This window comes from Budorcas taxicolor, chromosome 24 (assembly GCF_023091745.1).
Source record: "Budorcas taxicolor isolate Tak-1 chromosome 24, Takin1.1, whole genome shotgun sequence".
NCBI classification, from domain to species: Eukaryota; Metazoa; Chordata; class Mammalia; order Artiodactyla; family Bovidae; genus Budorcas; species Budorcas taxicolor.
In genome coordinates this window covers 21,925,411-21,945,644 of record NC_068933.1, presented here as the reverse complement: position 1 = coordinate 21,945,644, position 20,234 = coordinate 21,925,411, and the positions used below count along the sequence as shown (strand labels likewise).

The 20,234-nt window shown below is 37.3% G+C and overlaps 1 protein-coding gene across 1 annotated transcript in view; it reads right to left on the bottom strand.

Moving 5' to 3' along the window:
- SGCZ (sarcoglycan zeta) overlaps positions 1-19,629 on the bottom strand; it is a 410,756-nt gene extending 391,127 nt beyond the window's left edge. The window contains exon 1 of the mRNA XM_052661455.1: positions 19,435-19,629. Coding sequence (XP_052517415.1) covers positions 19,435-19,629 — 195 coding nt within the window. The remainder of the gene's footprint in view (positions 1-19,434) is intronic.
- Between the last annotated feature and the right edge of the window lie 605 nt (positions 19,630-20,234).

The following is a 20,234-nucleotide window of genomic DNA, read 5'->3' as shown; positions in this document are numbered from 1 at the left end:
TTTACATACAGAAGGAGCTCCTATTTGGACATAAATTTTTCTCTACACTTTTATGATTTTAGTCTACATATCTGATGTTATATAACTCTAAAGACCTGGAATTCTAAAAAAATTGAATAAATTTCAAATTATTCTTTATAAAGGAAAGAAAAAAATACATTTGTCTTGTCAAGTATGGTTATTCAACAATTTTATATTGTCATTTCTTTTTTTTTTTTTTATTTTTTTTTTTTATTATTATTATTATTTTTTTTTTAATTTTAAAATCTTTAATTCTTACATGTGTTCCCAAACATGAACCCCCCTCCCACTTCCCTCCCCATAACATCTCTGTGGGTCATCCCCATGCACCAGCCCCAAGCATGCTGTATCCTGCGTCAGACATAGACTAGCGATTCAATTCTTACATGATAGTATACATGATAGAATGCCATTCTCCCATATCATCCCACCCTCTCCCTCTCCCTCTGAGTCCAAAAGTCCGTTATAGACAGCTGCGTCTTTTTCCTGTCTTGCATCCAGGGTCGTCATTGCCATCTTTCATTTCTTTTAATAAAAGTGAAAGTTCCTCAGTCATGTCCAGCTCTTTGTGATCCCATGAACTGTAGCCTGCCAGGCTTTCCTGTCGATGGAATTCTCCAGGCAAGAGTACTGGAGTGGGCTGCCATTACCTTTTTCAGGGGATCTTCCTGACCCAGGGATCAATCTTGGGTGTCCCGCATTGCAGGCATATTCTGTAAACCATCCAAGCCATCAGGGAAGCCCAAGTGTGTTGTGTGAAGTGAAGTGAGGTCACTCAGTCATGTCCAACTCTTTGCAACCCCATGGACTGTAGCCTATCAGGCTCCTCCATCCATGGGATTTTCTAGGTAAGAGTGCTGAAGTGGATTGCCATTTCCTTCTCCAGGGGATCTTCTCGACCCAGAAATCAAACCCAGTTCTCCCGCATTGCAGGCAGACGCTTTACCGTCTGAGCCACCAGAGTGTGTCGTGTATTTGTATCTAAATACACATATGCACATAATATAAATATGTTGAATATGCAATATTTCTATGATTAAACTAGTACTAACAGAAAATATAAGCATATACTAATTTGACAAGTTTGAAAATGGTAGTTAAACATTGACAACACCAAATGCTTTTGAAGTCATGGAACAACAAAAAATCCCATTCATTGCTGGAGGAAATGCAAAATGGTACATCCACTTCATATAACTACTTGGCATTTCTCACAAATGAAACATTCCTTCCATGTGATAACACAATCATGCTCTTTGATATTTAACTGAAAGTGTTGAAAGCTTATGTTCACAGCAAAATCTGCATGTGGATGTTTACAGGAGCTTTATTCATGATTGCCAAAATCTGGAAGCAAGCCAACTGTCCTTTAGTAGGTGAATGTACATATAAATTGTGGTACAATTTAGTTATTTAGCACTAAAAATAAATAAGCTATCAAGCTATGAAATGCATGGAGAAAACTTAAATGCATTTAACCAAGTTAAGGAAGCTGAAAAGGCTACATGCTGTATAGTTTCAACTACATGACATTCTAGAGAAGATAACACTATGGAGGGTTGCCAGGTTTGGAGACTATGGGCCTTTTGGTGGGGGGGAAGTGAGTGAATAGGTGGAGCCTAGAGGATTTTCATAGCAGTGAAACTGCTCTGTATGATACTATAATGTTGAATACATGTCATTATATAATTGTCCAGAGCCCCAGAATGTATAACATCAAGAGTGAACCCTACTGTTCTATACATCACAGATGTATAGATGTATAGAACAGTCTTTTGGACTCTGTGGGAGAGGGAGAGGGTGGGATGATTTGGGAGAATGGCATTGAAACATGTATAATATCAGATAAGAAACGAACTGCCAGTCTAGGTTCCATGCAGGATACTGGATGCTTGGGGCTGGTACACTGGGATGACCCAGAGAGATGGTATGGGGAGGGAGGTGGGAGGGGGGTTCAGGATTGGGAAAACGTGTACACCCGTGGCAGATTCATGTTGATGTATGGCAAAACCAATACAGTATTGTAAAGTAAAATAAAGTAAAAAAAAAAAAAAAAGAGTGAACCCTACTATAAACAATGGATTTGGGGTGATAATGAGGTATCAGGTGGCACTAGTGGTAAAGAGCCCGCCTACCAATGCAGGAGATGTAAAAGATGAGGGTTCGATCCCTGGGCCCGGAAGATCCCATGGAGAAGGGCATGGCAACCCACTCCAGTATCCTGGCCTGGAGAATCCCATGGATAGAAGAGATTGGTGGGCTGCAGTCCATAGTGTTGCCAAGAGTCGGACATGATAAGCAACTTAGAATGCACGCACGATGAGTCAAGGTGGTGGGGATGTTGATGGTGTATATGTGTGGGGTCAGAGGGCATGTGGTAACTCTGTACTTGCTGTGAACCTAAAAGTAGTCTAAAAAAACAAGCCTAATTGAAATTCTAAAAACAGATGTTTAGCTGTTGTTTTAATTGCATTTAACATGGCAGTGAAGTGGAGCCCATTCATCATATGAATCTTGATGCACATGTGACTTTCTAATAGAAGGCTCAGACCAGAGTGATGACGGTCAATGAGTTTGGGTCTTAGACATCTAGAGGTCTTGATTATATCTACGCTGTTCCCCAGAACTTCTAACCTATTTAAAAATGGCTAGTTTATTGGAGAAAGAAAGATACGTGATCCAAGTGAAATGACTGTCAAGTATGGGATGAGTTAACCTAAACCATCCATACTACAAGCTGACTAGGATAGTTGACTGCAGACCCATGAAGAAGCCATACCAACGTTAAATGATAGAATTGTCTGGTTAATCCACAGATTTCTGAGTTAAATTAACGTTGATTATTTCAAACTACTGGGATTTGCGTCACTACGTAACATTCTTGTGGCAACAGGTCATTAATGCATTGACTTTGTTTAAAATGCCTATTAGTATATAAAATGCTGAGCATGCCTATAATTCAAACAGGGCTCACATTTTTTATTTGTAGAAATGGAACAGAAAAGTTATAGCAAGTATCATTACTCTATAGTTTGCTAACATTAATATGTTATGAATATGATAGTGAATTAAAAATATAGCAATGAAAGATAAACCAATATTAGCAGACATTAAAAAGAAACCTCACCCATTTCAAATTAAGCAGAAAATATTCAATTTCTTGCCCCTATACGGATATATATAGATACAGGGGCTTCCTGGGTGGCTCAGCAGGTAAAAAATATGTCTGCCAATTCAGGAAACACAGGAGATGTGGATTCGATTGCTGGGTTGGGAAGATATGAACTTATAAAATTATTGTCAATTAATAGAATATTGTTTACATAGAAAAATTGTATTTTGGTTACACTGACAATAGTTAGAACTGGACATGGAACAACAGACTGGTTCCAAATAGGAAAAGGAGTACGTCAAGGTTGTATATTGTCACCCTGCTTATTCAACTTGTATGCACAATACATCACGAGAAATGCTGGGCTGGATGAAGCACAAGCTGGAATCAAGATTGCTGGGAGAAATATCAATAAACTCAGATATGCAAATGACACCACCATTATGGCAGAAAGTGAAGAAGAACTAAAGAGCCTCTTGATGAAAGTGAAAGAGGAGAATGAAAAAGTCTGCTTAAAGCTCAACATTCAGAAAACAAAGATCATGGGATCTGGTCCCATCACTTCATGGCAAATAGATGGGGAAAACAGTGGAAACCGTGGCTGACTTTATTTTTTGGGGCTCCAAAATCACTGCAGATGGTGAACTGCAGACATGAAATTAAAAGACACTTACTCCTTGGAAGAAAAGTTATGACCGACCTATACAGCATGTTAAAAAGCACAGACATTACTTTGCCAACAAAGGTCCATCTGGTCAAGGCTATGGTTTTTCCAGTGGTCACGTATGGATGTGAGAATTAGACTATAAAGAAAGCTGAGGCTGAAGAATTGATGCTTTTGAACTGTGGTGTTGGAGAAGACTCTTAAGAGTCCCTTGGACTGCGAGGAGGTCCAACCAGTCCATTCTAAAGGAGATCAGTCCTGGGTGTTCATTGGAAGGACTGATGCTGAAGCTGAAACTCCAATACTTTGGCCACCTCATGTGAAGGGCTTACTCATTTGAAAACACCCAGATGCTGGGAAAGATTGAAGGAGGGAGGAGATGGGGACAACAGAGGATGAGACGGTTGGATGCATCACTGATTCAATGGACATGAGTTTGAGTGAGCTCGGGGAGTTGGTGATGGACAGGTAGGCCTGGTTTGCTGCAGTCCATGGGTCGCAAAGAGTCGGACATGACTGAGCAACTGAACTGAAACTGATGTGTCAATAACATTGACAGTAGAATGATTCATAAGTAGTTGGAGCAAATTTGGCCTGCTGAGTTAGGTAAGCAAACATTAAAATATTACTCTGTCACTTTTTAATTACGTGAATTTGGGGAAAGTTTTTTATTTTAAAGTAGAGATAATAATATGAATTTCATAGGAGTGTCATATTATGTAAGATAAACCAAAGCACCCTAACAAACTGTGGCATGAATGCTTTCCTTCTTTACTAATACCAATTTCTGTTTCTTTAAGTACCTAGACAGCATATGGAAAAGCAGAGGCATTATCTGTCTAGTCAAAGCTATGCTTTTTCAGTAGTCATGTATGGATGTGAGTGTTGGACTATAAAGAAAGCTCAGTGCTGAAGAATTGATGCTTTTGAACTGGTGTTGGAGAAGACTCTTGAGAGTTCCTTGAACTGCAAGGAGATCAAACCAGTCAATCCTAAAAGAAATCAGTTCTGAATATTCATTCATTGGAAGGACTGATGCTGAAGCTGAAACTCCAATACTTTGGCCATTGATGCGAAGAACTGACTCATTAGAAAAGACTCCGATGCTGGGAAAGATTGAAGCCAGGAGAATGGGACGACAGAGGGTGAGATGGTTGGATGGCATCACTGAATTGATGGACATAAGTTGATCAAGCTTCGGGAGCTGGAGATGGACAGGGAAGCCTGTTGTGCTGCAGTGCGTGCGGTTGCAAAGAGTTCAGTTCAGTTGCTCATTTACATATTTTGAATAAATTTATAAGTTATTCTTTTGCAAATCTGAATATTTTGAGGTTTTTGCAGCTCACTAACCAGATCTCTTAGAGAAATATAAAATGTTAATATCACTTTTAAGTCATCAATCAGGACTGAAGCATATCAGAAAAAATAGAAAAACAGAATTCAATTCATATAATTGCAACTCACCAGAAGTGAGATTAAAATGCATACTGTAGTGGAGATATACACAGGTTTCAAACATCATTTAAGCAATTTGCTTTGCTCCTTAGTAATCACATTTTGGACACTAATGAACACTGAAAATAAACACTTCTTTATAATGAGTGCATATACACATACGGTACGTGGGTCATGCTGATATTTAGGTTTCACACTTCCCTCCTCCAACTAAACCTAAAACTATTATCAAGACATAATCTTGGTCAGTTTATATGAAGACTTTTAACAAATGTCCAGTGCTTTTTTAGATTAGTTTAAGTTAACCCCTAGATCAAGAAGAAAAAAGGGGATACGAGAGATAACAGAGGCTTAGCCTGTTTCAAAGTTTCTTAAACTCAGAAATACACAAAATTTAAAATAGCAGAAATGTGTGATTTGCAAGAGAACAGATATATACAGTAATTCTTCAATGACATTGTTCAGTAGAACTTATAAGACAAGTTGAAATACAGTCGAACACTGTTGAAGCTGTATTATGAACCATCATGCATGCTTTGTGAAGGAAGAAGTCAGCTAGCCCAAAGGTGACAGCCATTAGCAGATACAAACAGCTTCTGAAACAGTATAGTTATTTGCAAAGGTGATTTAATGGTGAATTTCTGGAAATACTTAAAACTAAGTATCAAACTATTTAGCAAACTAAATTGCTTATAATAAATTGTACTAATACGTTGTATCAGTAGTATTAATTTATTATATGGTGCTAACATTTTTTTGATCTGGGAATGAGTTTACAAACTAACAGGAAGGTCAATAGTGAAATTATTAATAAATTCATATGAATTCCTGCCCAAAAGATGACTTTTATTTAAACAATATATATTTGCGTGGAAATAACAAATATGACGTTAAAATTATGCTTTTGAAAAACAAATGGTTGCTTTTTTTCTTACAAAATAGCAAAATGTTAACCCTTACGATGATTAGCACTGTTTCATTTTAAAACTTAAAATTTCCCCTGAATTTCCTACTAAATTAGTCAACTTACATAGGTTATACTATATGCTACTGTTTGTGAAAACAAGCACACTGCACTTATTACCTAAAGTTCAATGTGGTCTAACATATTTCAGTGTCTGGCTGCAAGTCACCCACATGGGCAATGATTTTATCTCTCTGAACTTCCAGCTTCTCAGTATAAAACAGGCACTGAATGAAATTCTTTCCATCTTTCTATACTATTATACACTCTAATAAACATAGGAACTAACAAGTCTGTACTTCTATAACTTTTTATTCAATGACTCATTTTCTTAATTCTTTCTTTTCTCCTGCAAAATACCTGGCATTCTCAGTTCAGTTCAGTCACTCAGTCGTGTCCGACTCTGCGACCCCATGAATCGCAGCACGCCAGGCCTCCTTGTCCATCACCATCTCCCGGAGTTCACTCAGACTCACGTCCATCGAGTCCGTGATGCCATCCAGCCATCTCATCCTGGGTCGTCCCCTTCTCCTCCTGCCCCCAATCCCTCCCAGCATCAGAGTCTTTTCCAATGAGTCAACTCTTCGCATCATTCTAATGTAACTGTATTTAATTTAGCACATGCTATGTAAAACTCATGGTTTACCTTATGTCTCTGTTTTTGTACTTTAATTCGGTAAAAGGAATGACTGCTTGGTACTTGTTTGAACTTGGATTAAAAAAAAAAGTGGCTACATTTTTCTTTATAAAGGCAAGGAAAGAAAATGTACCGCTAGGATAAGACTAAGCATGAAAGATTTCATCTGAGAGGGACAATTTGTCAGAAAATTATGAGGAGGTACAAACAGGGTTATAATGGAAGCAGTCTTGCAACATTAACTATAGCATTCACTCTCATAAATTCTGTAATAAATCCACACACCCCACATTGAGGGGTGGAACAGACCGGATGGTTTTCCAGCAGGTGTGCTCCCACTGTGGGCACTCCCACATGGAGTGGTCGTCATGCCACAGAAATTATGCACCCCACTTCACCTTGGCTTGGAGTGAGCGCCTTGATTCTCATACTGAGGAATTAATTGGGAAAATGGAAATGGAAGCTCAGAATAGTGGACAAAAGCTATGATCCTAAATCACCTTCAGAATGGGTCTTTCATCATGAGCAATTAGTTACTCCTCAGCAAAATACAGTTTAATGAGGGCAAAGACTAGATTGGAGTCACAGGGATAAAATAACCTTTATGAATATCATTGTCCCTTTTATAAAGGTGCCATTAATAAGCATCATCACTCTATCCAGAAATTAAAATGAACACTTGTTTTGCCTAACTCAAAAGTATAGTCATGTCTGGAACTTACAGAGGAGTTTTCACTGTTCTAATTACTGACTATGAGAGATTAGGAACATTTCCCTCTTAAATTAAAATAGTTGTGGTGATCGAGTATCTTTTGTCTAACAAATTTTAAATGTACTTAAAAAGCAATGATGTCATAGCTATACATCTAATGGCACTGTGTGAATGCACTAAAGTAGACAGGAAAGTAAATTATTAAATGAAGAATTTTGAATTAATTTAATTTTAACTGAATTTTGTTAAAACATTAATGCAATGAATGGTGACAGAAAGAGCATGAACTTTAAAACTGTAGAACCCCAGGTTCTATCCTCGCTCATCAGTGTGACCTTGGGAAATTTATCTAATTTCATTTACCTCTGGGTCTTCAACTGCCAAAGGGGATATAATATTTACTTTGCAGTGTTGTGAAATTCAATAAGGTCTGGTCTATAAAGCATATAATCTGGCTGAATACAAATCAGATGCTAAATAAATACGGCTGCAAGGCATCTCCAACATCACTCTCGGATCTAAAGATTATAGCCTAAGGGTTATAATTCAGGGTGTTACAAAAATAATTTAGAATGCAGTATCAATCAAGTAATCATTTAAAACTCGGAACATTAAAGAAACTCAGAGCATTTAGGATCAAGAACAGAAATCTCACTCTATCTTCCAGTCAGTTTTTAAGTGCTTTAATTGTCAAAATGGTTCAAAATGAAATTAGTTCTCTCTGGAAAATGAGCTCCCTCATTCAGACACGGCTTCCCTGGTGGCTCAGACAGTAAAGAATCTGCCTGCAATGCAGGAGACCCAGGTTCTATCCCTGGGTCAAGAAGATCCCCTGGAGAAGGGAATGGCAACCCACTCCAGTATTCTTGGCTGGAAAATTCCACGGAGAGATGAGCCTGGTGGGCTATAGTTCATGGGGTCACAAAGGGCTGGACATGACTGAGAGACTAACGCTTCATTCAGACAGGACAGTAGGGTTTCTTTCAGGTAATGCTAGTTTTCAATCTAAACATCTTGGTGTCATCCAAACCATGATAATGTTTAACAGCTGAACTGTTCCTCTTAAAAGTTTTTGGTAAAGATTTTACATAACAGCATGAAATTAGAATATCAAAAGAAGTCTTTATTATCCTTCCATCATGCCAAGGAAATAAAACATTTTTTCTGATAAAATGTACACTATAAAAAAGCTCATTATGAATAACTAATAAGGCATGGAAATAATGTTTGTCATTGCACATAGCTGGCCCTGAGTACTTACTCTGAGGCTCTATGTCAAGCACTTCGGTACGAGTTCACTCACTACTTCTAATATCTCTGTGGGTTAAAACTAATTGACCATTTTGCAGATGAAGAAACTGGAGTTAGAGAAGTTAAGTGACTCACACAAGACCACCCTTCTAAGCAGTAGTACTAGAGTTAGAATGGGAATCAGGCTGTCTCAAAGCTCATGCTCAACCTTTATGCATATCATTAGTAAAAACAAGATTATAAACACTTTATTTGTTAATACCTGTGTTTTTGGATCCTTTTGTGCTTCTAGTACTGTGTTATGCTCAATGTTAATAGAATCATTAACTCAGATAATGTATGGGATAACTGAAGTAAGAATAGCAGAAATATGAGTTATAATTATAATAATGGTGAAGTCTTAGCTGTTAGGATATGACAGGCATTTCTGAAGAACTTCCATTATTTTCATTGTTTTGATATTTACAACAGTCTAATAAAAATAACATTGCACTCATTCTACAGGGTAGGAAACTGAGCCACAATTTAAATAATTTATTAACTGTAATATAACTAATCAGTGGCAAAATCAGGATTTGGATGCAAAGGTCTGGTCCCAAGTTCATTCTATTAACCATTGCTTGATGGATGATGAGAGGTGTTTTTGGAAATACCAGCAATCTGAGGTACTATTGACACCAATTTTCTATGGGAAAATATCTTACCAACGTGTGGTAGAGACTCAAGCTATTTCCCTGGTTATATAATAATTGTGATTATAGAAATGAACTCATATTATGTTCTTAAATTGTTGCATACACAAAGCAGATGGTGATATATCTGTAGGTTTTTGAAAGGAATAAGCTTGGCTATAAAGAGCATGAGCTTCAGAAGTTTTTAAAGTCTGATTCTGAGTCTATTTTTTATAGCAACTCTGTGAGAAATGCAAATAAAAACCCACATCCCTGCTTTTGCCCTGTGGACCATTTGAATAAAATTCCTCCCCTTTTCTACTTTCTCCTGTTATTCATCCCTTTCATTTTTTTTAGTAACTGGAGACTAATTTATAATCACTGGGGGCTTATTTTGTGTGCTGTATCTTGTATTTTTTAAATAAAAGTAAATTCAGGAAATCACTAATATCCTAAATATGAGACCAAGTTGGGTCAACAGATTTCTCTAGAAAAATCTCCATATGCCCTTGATTTCAACTGTGAAATGAAGAGACTTTCAAGGAAGGTGTGTCGATTGTGGTGGGCAGGCTGAGGCTTCATAGTAGCAGGTACCTTCCCAAGAGAGGCTGGAAGTCAGGAAACATAGTTATCTGATTCTCACACATGAGGTTCCAATTACTTTTTCTAAAGGGATTGTAATAAGTGATGGCACAGAGGGTCTGGGGTTTGGTGGTAAATTACAAGTACTTGCCAGCCTTCAGTTCAGTTCAGTTCAGTTCAGTTCAGTGGCTCAGTCGTGTCTGACTCTTTGCGACCCCATGAATCGCAGCACGCCAGGCCTCCCTGTCCATCCTTAATTACTAATAGACCTTGCCTCAAGAAAGATGAAGTAGGATAGTGCAGAAGTGAGCATTTTACATTAAAAAAAATCCAAGCTTTTTTTTTTTTTTCTTCTTCTTCATGAAAAGAAAAAGACTGAGATTTTACTGTAGTTATTACTGATGGAGTCAGTAAGAGCTAGTAATTGGAACTTCAAAGGACTATCGTTTCACTGAAAAACTATCTTACCTAAGTGCTTTGGGACTCTGGGAGAAAGTGTGCTCTGCATGTCTTCTTATCAGGAGAGGCTGATCAGCTTGACTGAATGACGTGAAAGGACTCAAGCAATGCCATTCTGGTACTAAGTGAGGGTAAAATTTCAGCAAAAAACAAAAAAAGCCCGCACATGAAAATTGAAACTCATCAGCATCTGAAGCAGTTTTACAGAAAGAACTAGTGGAAAAATCAAGACATTCCCTGGTGGCTCAGACGGTAAAATTGTCTGCCTGCAATGCGGGAGACCCGGGTTGGATCCCTGGGTCGGGAAGATCCTCTGGAGAAGGAAATGGCAACCCACTCCAGTACTCTTGCCTGGAAAATCCCATGGACGGAAGAGCCTGGTGGGCTACAGTCTATGGGGTCACAAAAGTCGGACATGACTGAGCAACTTCACTTTCTACTGAAAGTGAACCTAGACCTTTAAAAATTATAAATGGTCAACCAAAAGGTATTACCCACTATGTGCCTGGAAAAGATAACAGGATAAATGAGATCATAAGACTTGATTCTGCTCCTTGAGGGATTCCCACATTATGGGACTTTGGGAAAGCCAGTGGAGGAGACAGTACCTATTTAGATGAACCATAATTATATAATGAAAACAATACCACAGAGATAACATATATGACTAAAAATACATGTATGGATAAATCTGCCAGAAAGGGATACCTAAATTAATAAACAAACCAACTAATTAAACAGGGTCTACATGAAATAGCTGGCTGTCAGATTTCTGGCTTAAGAGGCAGGGGTTTAGCTTAGCTGGCAGCTCTCTGTTATTGTTTAGGAGAACAAAAGAACCATGACATTGTTAATTGGCTATACCCCAATACAAAATTGGTGTTAAAAGAATTTTAAAAAGGAGAACAAAAGAAACCCTTATAGGTTGCCAGTGTGGTATCAACCGATTCCATCACGTTAGGGATAAAATTTGACATTAAAAGCCAATATTTCTAGAGATCCACTCTAAACTCTAGAACCTAGAAAAACTCTTGTACAAGTGCAATCACACTTATCAATATACAAAAATGTTCTTAGCATCACTGTTTGTGAGAGCAAATTAAACAACAAAAATACTTATGAAGCAACTCAGAAGGAAAATTGATAAATAAGTCAGTTATATTAATAATGAAATTTATAGCAGTAAATAAATTGTAGGAATAAACATTAACAGGGATAAACCTCACAAATAGATTGTTGACTTAAAAACAATATAGTGTTTGAGGTTTACACACATACATGCACTCACATGAACTAAATAAAGTAACAACAACAACAAAAAATGTGGTCCTATATAGATAGAGTTAGGAAAGAGGAGAGTGAAAAAGTTGGCTTAAAGATCAACATTCAGAAAATGAAGATCATGGCATCTAGTCCCATCACTTCATGGGAAATAGATGGGGAAACAGTGGAAACAGTGTCAGACTTTATTTTTGGGGGCTCCAAAATCACTGCAGATGGTGACTGCAGCCATGAAATTAAAAGACGCTTACTCCTTGAAAGGAAAGTTATGACCAACCTAGATAACATATTGAAAAGCAGAGACATTACTTTGGCAACAAAGGTCCGTCTAGTGAAGGCTATGGTTTTTCCTGTGGTCATGTATGGATGTGAGAGTTCGACTGTGAAAAAAGCTGAGCACCGAAGAATTGATGCTTTTGAACTGTGGTGTTGGAGAAGACTCTTGAGAGTCCCTTGGACTGCAAGGAGATCAGCCCTGGGATTTCTTTGGAAGGAATGATGCTAAAGCTGAAACTCCAGTACTTTGGCCACCTCATGCGAAGAGTTGACTCATTGGAAAAGACTTTGATGCTGGGAGGGATTGAGGGCAGGAGGACAAGGGGACGACAGAGGATGAGAGGGCTGGATGGCATCACGGACTTGATGGACGTGAGTCTGAGTGAACTCCAGGAGTTGGTGATAGACAGGGAGCCCTGGTGTGCTGCAATTCGTGGGGTCACAGAGTCAGACACTACTGGGTGACTGAACTGAACTGAACTGAGGAGATATTGGTAAAGTTTATTTTTCCAACTAAGGGATGTGGCACAGGTGTTCATTTCAACATTTATTATTGTTATCAATATTACCATTTGTGCCTTAAATACATATTGTATATATTTTGGGGGTAAGAATATATTTTACATTAAATAAATAAAAGTGTTAATAATGGGAGCTCTCTGTACTACTGATGTAGGTAATCAAGTTTGGGCCTGCTTTCCTGGAGTATGTTAGGTCTTAAGTGCAGTTGCTACCAGGAATCATTAAACTTGGTATTCAGAATACAAAACTGCTTTTTCAATGTAGAAGTAAATAAAAACCACTGCATAGACTATGAAGCATTCCCTGTGCTCAAGGTGGGCCTATGGAAAGGCACAAACCTTAGTGAAATGAAGAGCTAGTAGTTTTTCAGTGCAGGTAACATTAAAGATGGATATTTACCCACAAACATTTATGAAGGGCTTATCATCTGGAAGGCATCATGCTCTGCCTTGGGAATACAGTAGTGAGAAAAAGCATCAAAACCCTAGGCCTCATGGAACTTACATTCCATCTGTGGAGAGGGTAACAGACAGTAAACAAGGTCATATAAAAAGAAACCATTTGGTAATAAACACACTAACATGAGGATAAACAAGCAGTTAAGAATGAATGAAATGTGGCTATTTCATATTTAAGCTTCACATGTGCATGTGTGCTAAGTCACTTCAGTCATGTTGATTCTTTGCGACTCTATGGACTGTAGCAACCCACTGGAGTGGGTTGACATGCCCTCCTCCAGGGGACCTTCCCAACCCAGGGATGGAACCCACGTCTCTTATGTCTCCTGCACTGGCGGGTAGATTCTTTACCACTAGTGCCACCTGGGAAGCCCAAGCTTCATGTAAGTCTATCCACATCCATAGGTTCTGGGTAGGAAATAAAATGCATATAGGATGAGGACACAACTTTTATAAATATAAGAACTGGCTGGATACATGGAGATGAAAAAGTTCATTCCAAAGTAATGGTTCTATTAGAAAGTGAAATGAAGAAAATTGTGGGGGTAGCAAGTCTTTAGATGGACACACTAACAAATGACAGCATGTTGCAACATACTTTAGCCATCTCAGGTAGATTGCAAATGGCTATGGAGAAAATATCACTCAGTTAGTGATGAAGATAAAGTATGAGAAAATAGTCACAAGGGTGAGATGGGGTTATGTGCTGTGTCATTTACTAAAGTATTAGAAGGAACACAGGATTTAGGACTCAGAAAAAATACAGTATTTCATATTTCCCCCAAATTGACATTAAAGAAATTTGGCTTTAAAAAAGTCAGTAAGTGGAAATTTAAATATAGCATTGTCTCTCTGGATCATCCCCATGCAGGATGCTTGGGGCTAGTGCACGGGGATGATCCAGAGAGATGATATGGGGCGGGAGGTGGGAGGGGGGTTCAGGATTGGGAACTCATGTACACCCGTGGCTGATTCATGTCAATGTATGGCAAAACCAATACAGTATTGTAAAGCAAAATAAAGTAAAAAAAAAAAAAAAATCCAGAATGACACATTAAAAATTCTATCTGTCCTTAATAAACCAAAATTTAAAAAATACATGAAAAAGAATATATATATACACATGTATAAGTGAATCACTTCACTGTAGAGCAGAAATTAATATTATAAATCAAATATCCTTCAATAAAATAAACTTTTAAAAATAAAACAAAATAAAACAGGAAATTGAATTCCATATAATTTTCCTGATTCATAAAATGCTGTTGTTAAATTTTTAATCATATTGAAATATAAAAAATACTTTTCTGTTGTATTAACATTTTAAAAGTTACTGTATATTTTTCAAGCAGTGTGTAAAGTCCTCATAAATAGTGTGTATCAATTATATCTGTTTCAATGACAGTGCCTTGAAAATAGTTTATATTAAACTGTCATTTTTTAACTTGTTTTTTAAAAAAATAAATATAGCATTGTATGCAATATCAACTGTAGAAAGGTACACTAAAAGAAAAGAAAGTATGATAAAAGATAGTGACTCCACAGCCAACAGCCATAAATAGAAAGATATAAAAAGGTTGATCATCTTCTAAATATATACTTTTAAATAGATAATAAAGAAAATATTTGAAATGAAAAAAGTATGTGGCAACTAAAGAAACCAAAGGAATTGCATAAGAATGTCTCTCACATATCTGCATTTTTAGACATTAAAATACAATATGACCCAGGATCTATCTATCCTTGATGTTTATATGTGTCTGTGACTACATGCTCAGTCATGTCTGACTCACTGCAACCTCATGGACTGTAGCCATCAGGCTCCTCTGTCCATGGGATTTCCCAGGCAAGAATACTGGAGTGGGTTGACATTTCCCTCTCTATGTAAATAAGTGTATATATGTGTAAGTGTGTTTGTATACATGTATTCGTGGATATATGTGTGTGTGTCTATTTGTGTATTTATGTGTGTGTGTACTATAACATACTGTGGTCTTGATAAATTAATTGATAAATTAGTGTCAGATCCAAAGAAAGGAATTAGGATCCTGTGATTGGAGTTATAGACAGGGAGATTGCAACAAGATATCAAGATATCAAATAACAACAAAACTATCCAGTCATTTAATGGGATGGATTGCTTATCATCCAAATGAGGGTTTGAGCAGATACTGAGTGACCAAATGGAGGGAATGGTGTAGAGAGAATGCTAGAAACATATGGGTGGTTGAACTAAAAATGTCCCAGCTCCTTTTCTGGGATTTTCTTTCATCCAAAATTCATTCCACTCATCATACAAGTCCCTAAGAATTTTTTTTCTAATTTATTCAACTAACTGATTGTTTCAATTATTCTCCACATCTGGGTACTCTTGACTTTTCAGTCACAACATTTGTGACTTTCCTCTTCATCTTCACTCCGTAAATGGCACTTAACGTGCCCATGTTTTCTTTTGCTGGCTAGTTAATGTGTCTAATCAAATTAAGTTGCAGTTGGATGCCACCAACTTTTACTTAGTACTCTCGTGACTAAAAAGGATACTTCATTATTATATTCATTTTCAATTTTCAAATATAGCGCTAATTCACTTACTGTGAACACTTGAACCAAGAAAAGACTATTGCCTGGGCAGAATGCCTGGTTTGATAGGTCTGCTGGATTAGTCCATTATATTGAATCACAAAGATAATAAACAACCAAACAGCGAGAACAAAAGCATATAATTGGGTTATACTGATCTTGAGAGAATGATGCTTCAAAATCTCTCCCTTCAACCATGCCTACACTCATCAACTCTCATAGCCAGGAAATGATTGTTTCTATCTCTCCTCAGTTTTTCACCCTGTAGTATAAAGTCATTTCCTTTGTCTTGATTCTCTGCAGCTGGGTATCTCAATAGCAAAGTGATATTATTTTCCACAAAATGAAAAGCAGAATAAGGTCGTATCAGCCATAGAGATCATGTGTAATACTGGCCATAATGATGGACTCCAAGATGCACCATAAAACAGGTTGGCAGCTACACCTGCTGTGCTGAAAACACAATATTTTGATAGCAATAGCATGCCCAGTTTGCTCAAATAAAAGATGTTAACAGCCAAATATTTTCATGTATTAGATGGCCACAGTTATAATGAAAGTGAAATACATTTTGTGCAGATCAATAACACTCCCCAAACAACTTACACACTATTTACTATTTCTTACTATAGTAAGGCAAGTGGTTTTCGGTATTCATGCTAGAAATAGATGTAGTCCTAATGTACCAGTGAAAACATTAAATTGATTTTTTTTTTTTACTGATCTAATGTAAGATGATTACAAATTATTTCACTTTTCAACTACATATAACTTAATCTAATGTATAGTATTCAGGACTGCTAAAATCTGCATATACTTTAGTAATTTGGATTTTTTCTAAACCATTATGAGTCACTGCATGGATAGAGTATGTTACTTTACAAAAATTATCTTGAAACAATAATTACAACCTTATATTTCCATTTGTTTCAGATATACATAAATAGCTTACATAGCTAAAGGAAGGATAGCCTTCTGTTTTGATTATAAAAAATAAAACGTGATTTAAGAAATAAGAGAAAGATATGTCTAAAATAAAAGCCAAGACTCCTATAGAAATAAACTCCTTTTCATTATCCCAAGGAATATGTTGACATTTACATTTTGGCCAGCTGGGGTTCAAATTAAATAGCTCCATAGGTAACAGAGACGGCCTGTGTGGATCCTGAGGACAGAGATGACTGTTTCAATTATTTTCCTTGATTGGCTTACCAGCCTTGGCCTCAGCATGTGGCAAGGTATTGGGAGGCTGATGCATGAAGCCATGTAATCACTCATTTAAGTTTATTTCCTTAATTAATTTAAACATGCTTCAGAAATGTACATCTCAAAATTCCTGCAGCCTGGTCACTGCATAGAATCAAGACTCCCTTAGGTGAGAAAGTTGATCCTATTTTTCATGAACTTTTAAAAGATGTCTTTTAATGGAGAAAAATAATGGTTAAAACTCTAAGACTTGGAGAAAATTCTACTCTTCCTCTAAGGAAAAAAACAAACAAACAGTTTTTTAAGAAAAATGATGTTGAAGAAGTTGCTATTAGCAACTGGGAGGAGAGGGTGAGATGTATGGAAAGTGTAACATGGAAACTTACATTATCATATGTAAAATAGATAGCCAATGGGGAATTTGCTGTATGGCCCAGGAAACTCAAACAAGGGCTCTGTGTCAATCTAGAGGGGTGGGATGGGGCGGGAGATGGGAGGGAGTTTCAAAAGGGAGGAGATATATGTATACCTATGGCTGATTCATGTTGAGGTTTGACAGAAAACAACAAAATTCTGTAAAGCAATCATCCTTCAATAAAAAAATAAACTTAAAAAAAGAGCATAAAAAAATCTGCGGGGGTATATACATTGTCCCTACTGTGTGATATATGAATTATAAATGAAGCCCAGATAATGATTAAGTAAACATAGGAGAAGAGCTCAGAAGAACAAAAAGACTACAGGTAGAGCTGCTGCTGCTACTGCTAAGTCGCTTCAGTCGTGTCCGACTCTGTGCGACTCCATAGACAGCCCACCAGGCTCCCCCGTCCCTGGGATTCTCCAGGCAAGAACACTGGAGTGGGTTGCCATTTCCTTCTCCACTGCATGAAAGTGAAAGTGAAAGTGAAGTCGCTCAGTCGTGTCTGACTCTTAGCGACCCCATGGACTGCAGCCCACCAGGCTCCTCTGTCTGTGGGATTTTCCAGGCAAGAGTGCTGGAGTGGGGTGCCACTGCCTTCTCCGGCAGGTAGAGCTCTACAGGTAGAGCTAGTGAGTGTCAAATACTCACAAGGTTTTCTTTTTCCCCCGGAGGAGGGGGTGGGTACGGGGATGAGGCAGCTCCTGAGGCCGCTCCATAATGGTTCAAATGTGTTACCAGAGCCTCATAAAGCTGTCATTCTGCTAGCAGCCTCCAACTCCACTTCTAGCTATCCACAGGCTCACAGGCCTTGATCAGCAACACTGAACTTGCATGCATGTCTAGGAAGCACTTATCTTCTCCAATCCTAAAACACATTAATCCTGCCCATCTCTTTGTCTTTCATTTCTTTTCTTGCAGGCGCACCTTTCAAAAAGTGCACTGTATTGGAAAAAAATGGAAACCTTTGCTCAGCTCTTTTTTCTTCGTGAGCATATGCTGTTTTATCATGATTTGCAGAGTTTTACTGTTTCCTCTTTGGAAGCTTAGGCCACCTGCCCCCCAGGCTCCTACTGCACACAACTGCAGTGCCCTACACTGTGGACAGATGCTGAACTCATTTTCTCTTTTGAGATTCTATTTCTGGTTAGAATTAGGTATTAGTGAAGTCAGGAAGAAACTACTCTTGCTAAATCAATACACAGCAGAGTTGTGTTTTTTGTTTTTGTTTTTAAGGCAGCCCCACATAGGAAGATCAGTGAAGTTAAATAGCCAGCTTTACCTGCACCCCTGAGGATACAGAGTTCTAAAGAATAATAGCAATTTGGTCAGCAAAGAAATATACCTGCTTGGATGTGAAGATATCTGAAGTCTCTAAGCAAAGGCAGAGTGGTTTAAAGGCAGAGTAGAGAAATTTAAGAATTTAGCCAGTAAACATGAAATGGGCTAAACTAGATTTTGTGGAAACAGCTAATTTTGTCTTATCTGCAGAACGGATAAGATATCCTCAGAGGTTTACTGTTCACAGTCAAGACTCAGGCAAAATCCATCTATGGATTATATAATGGTTTGGCTAATTATTAATTTTCATAAGATAGCAATTTAATTTCTAGTTTATCTTTTATTTACCATACAAGATGGTATCTGATAAAATAAGATACCATGCTCTCTGATAAGGTAAGATTCCCATCTGATGATAATTATAGACATTGTTCCACGCAGCCCAGGAAAATTCCAAGGTTTAGATTTGACCGTGCAGTATATTATCTAAAAAGCAAATATAGAGTGGTATATAAAGTATTTCCAAGGAATTTATGATTTACAATATTAGTTTTAATGTGAAATATCATTTCTAAAAGCAGACTAATTTCTTAGACTCCCAGGTTTAGCAAGCAATTCATGCTGATCAATTAAAAGTTTTCTAACATCCTAATAAATCAATATACTGTGCTGTCTCCTGCTCACACCCTCCACTCTCAAATGGCAGGTAGTAATATATGTGTATTATAATTACATTGAATGCTGTCATAAAATATCATATGACAGTCTTCAAAATTCCAAGACAAACTTGTAAAGATTAAGATGAATAACTTTCAATTAAAAACTAATAAATCTATATCTTCCTTGAACCAAAGCAATAGTTATTAAATCATGGTGGTACTTACCACAGTGAAGTTCATCACTTTCAAAATCCAAATTGTCATGGCTAAGTTAACTATCATGGTAACCAACAGCAGAAGGACAAAGAAGTACAAGCACCTCTTTCGCCATCCATAAATTCCCACTGGGTAAAGCTGTGCATTCTCAGCCTTTGGTAGGTTATTCTGTTGTGTTGCTAGTATGTATTGCTCTCGCGTCATCTGAGAAAAAAGGAAAAGAAGCGTTCAAAGATAAAGTCAATGACTTGTTAAATCAAAAGGCACAACATATCTAAGAATAATGGGCAGTGGGTCCTCATTAAGATGAGTAATGAAAATTAATTAATTTGTTTAATTAACATTACAAGGTTGCAAACTCTTCAAATTCTTATCATCGGTTTTGATTTTTGGAGTTATTTAACTCCCTGTTATATCTCTAAAATACAACATTCTAAGATTTTTAACATTCTTAGATACTATATCTCTAAGATACAGTATTTCCAGTGGGATTTGCCCAATCTTAACACTAGCTTTTCTCTCAGGAGTCTGTGAAGATTCTCAGCTCTACTTCCATTTGCCTAAAACCCAGCAACTTTATGATCAGCTGTGCTACTCTTGGAATAAGTTTCACCATTTTTGGAGTAGACAGACCAACTGTATCATAATGCATTTTGGGGACTTTATCTAAAAACGCAGGATATAATTAGCTCAGTGTATGTGCTTTAATAAAAAGTCAGTGTGTTTGGAAAAACCTATGGAGAGAAAATCACTTTTATTTAGAATTATATAGATGTGCTCAGTGCTCAGATGCTCAGTTGTGTCTAACT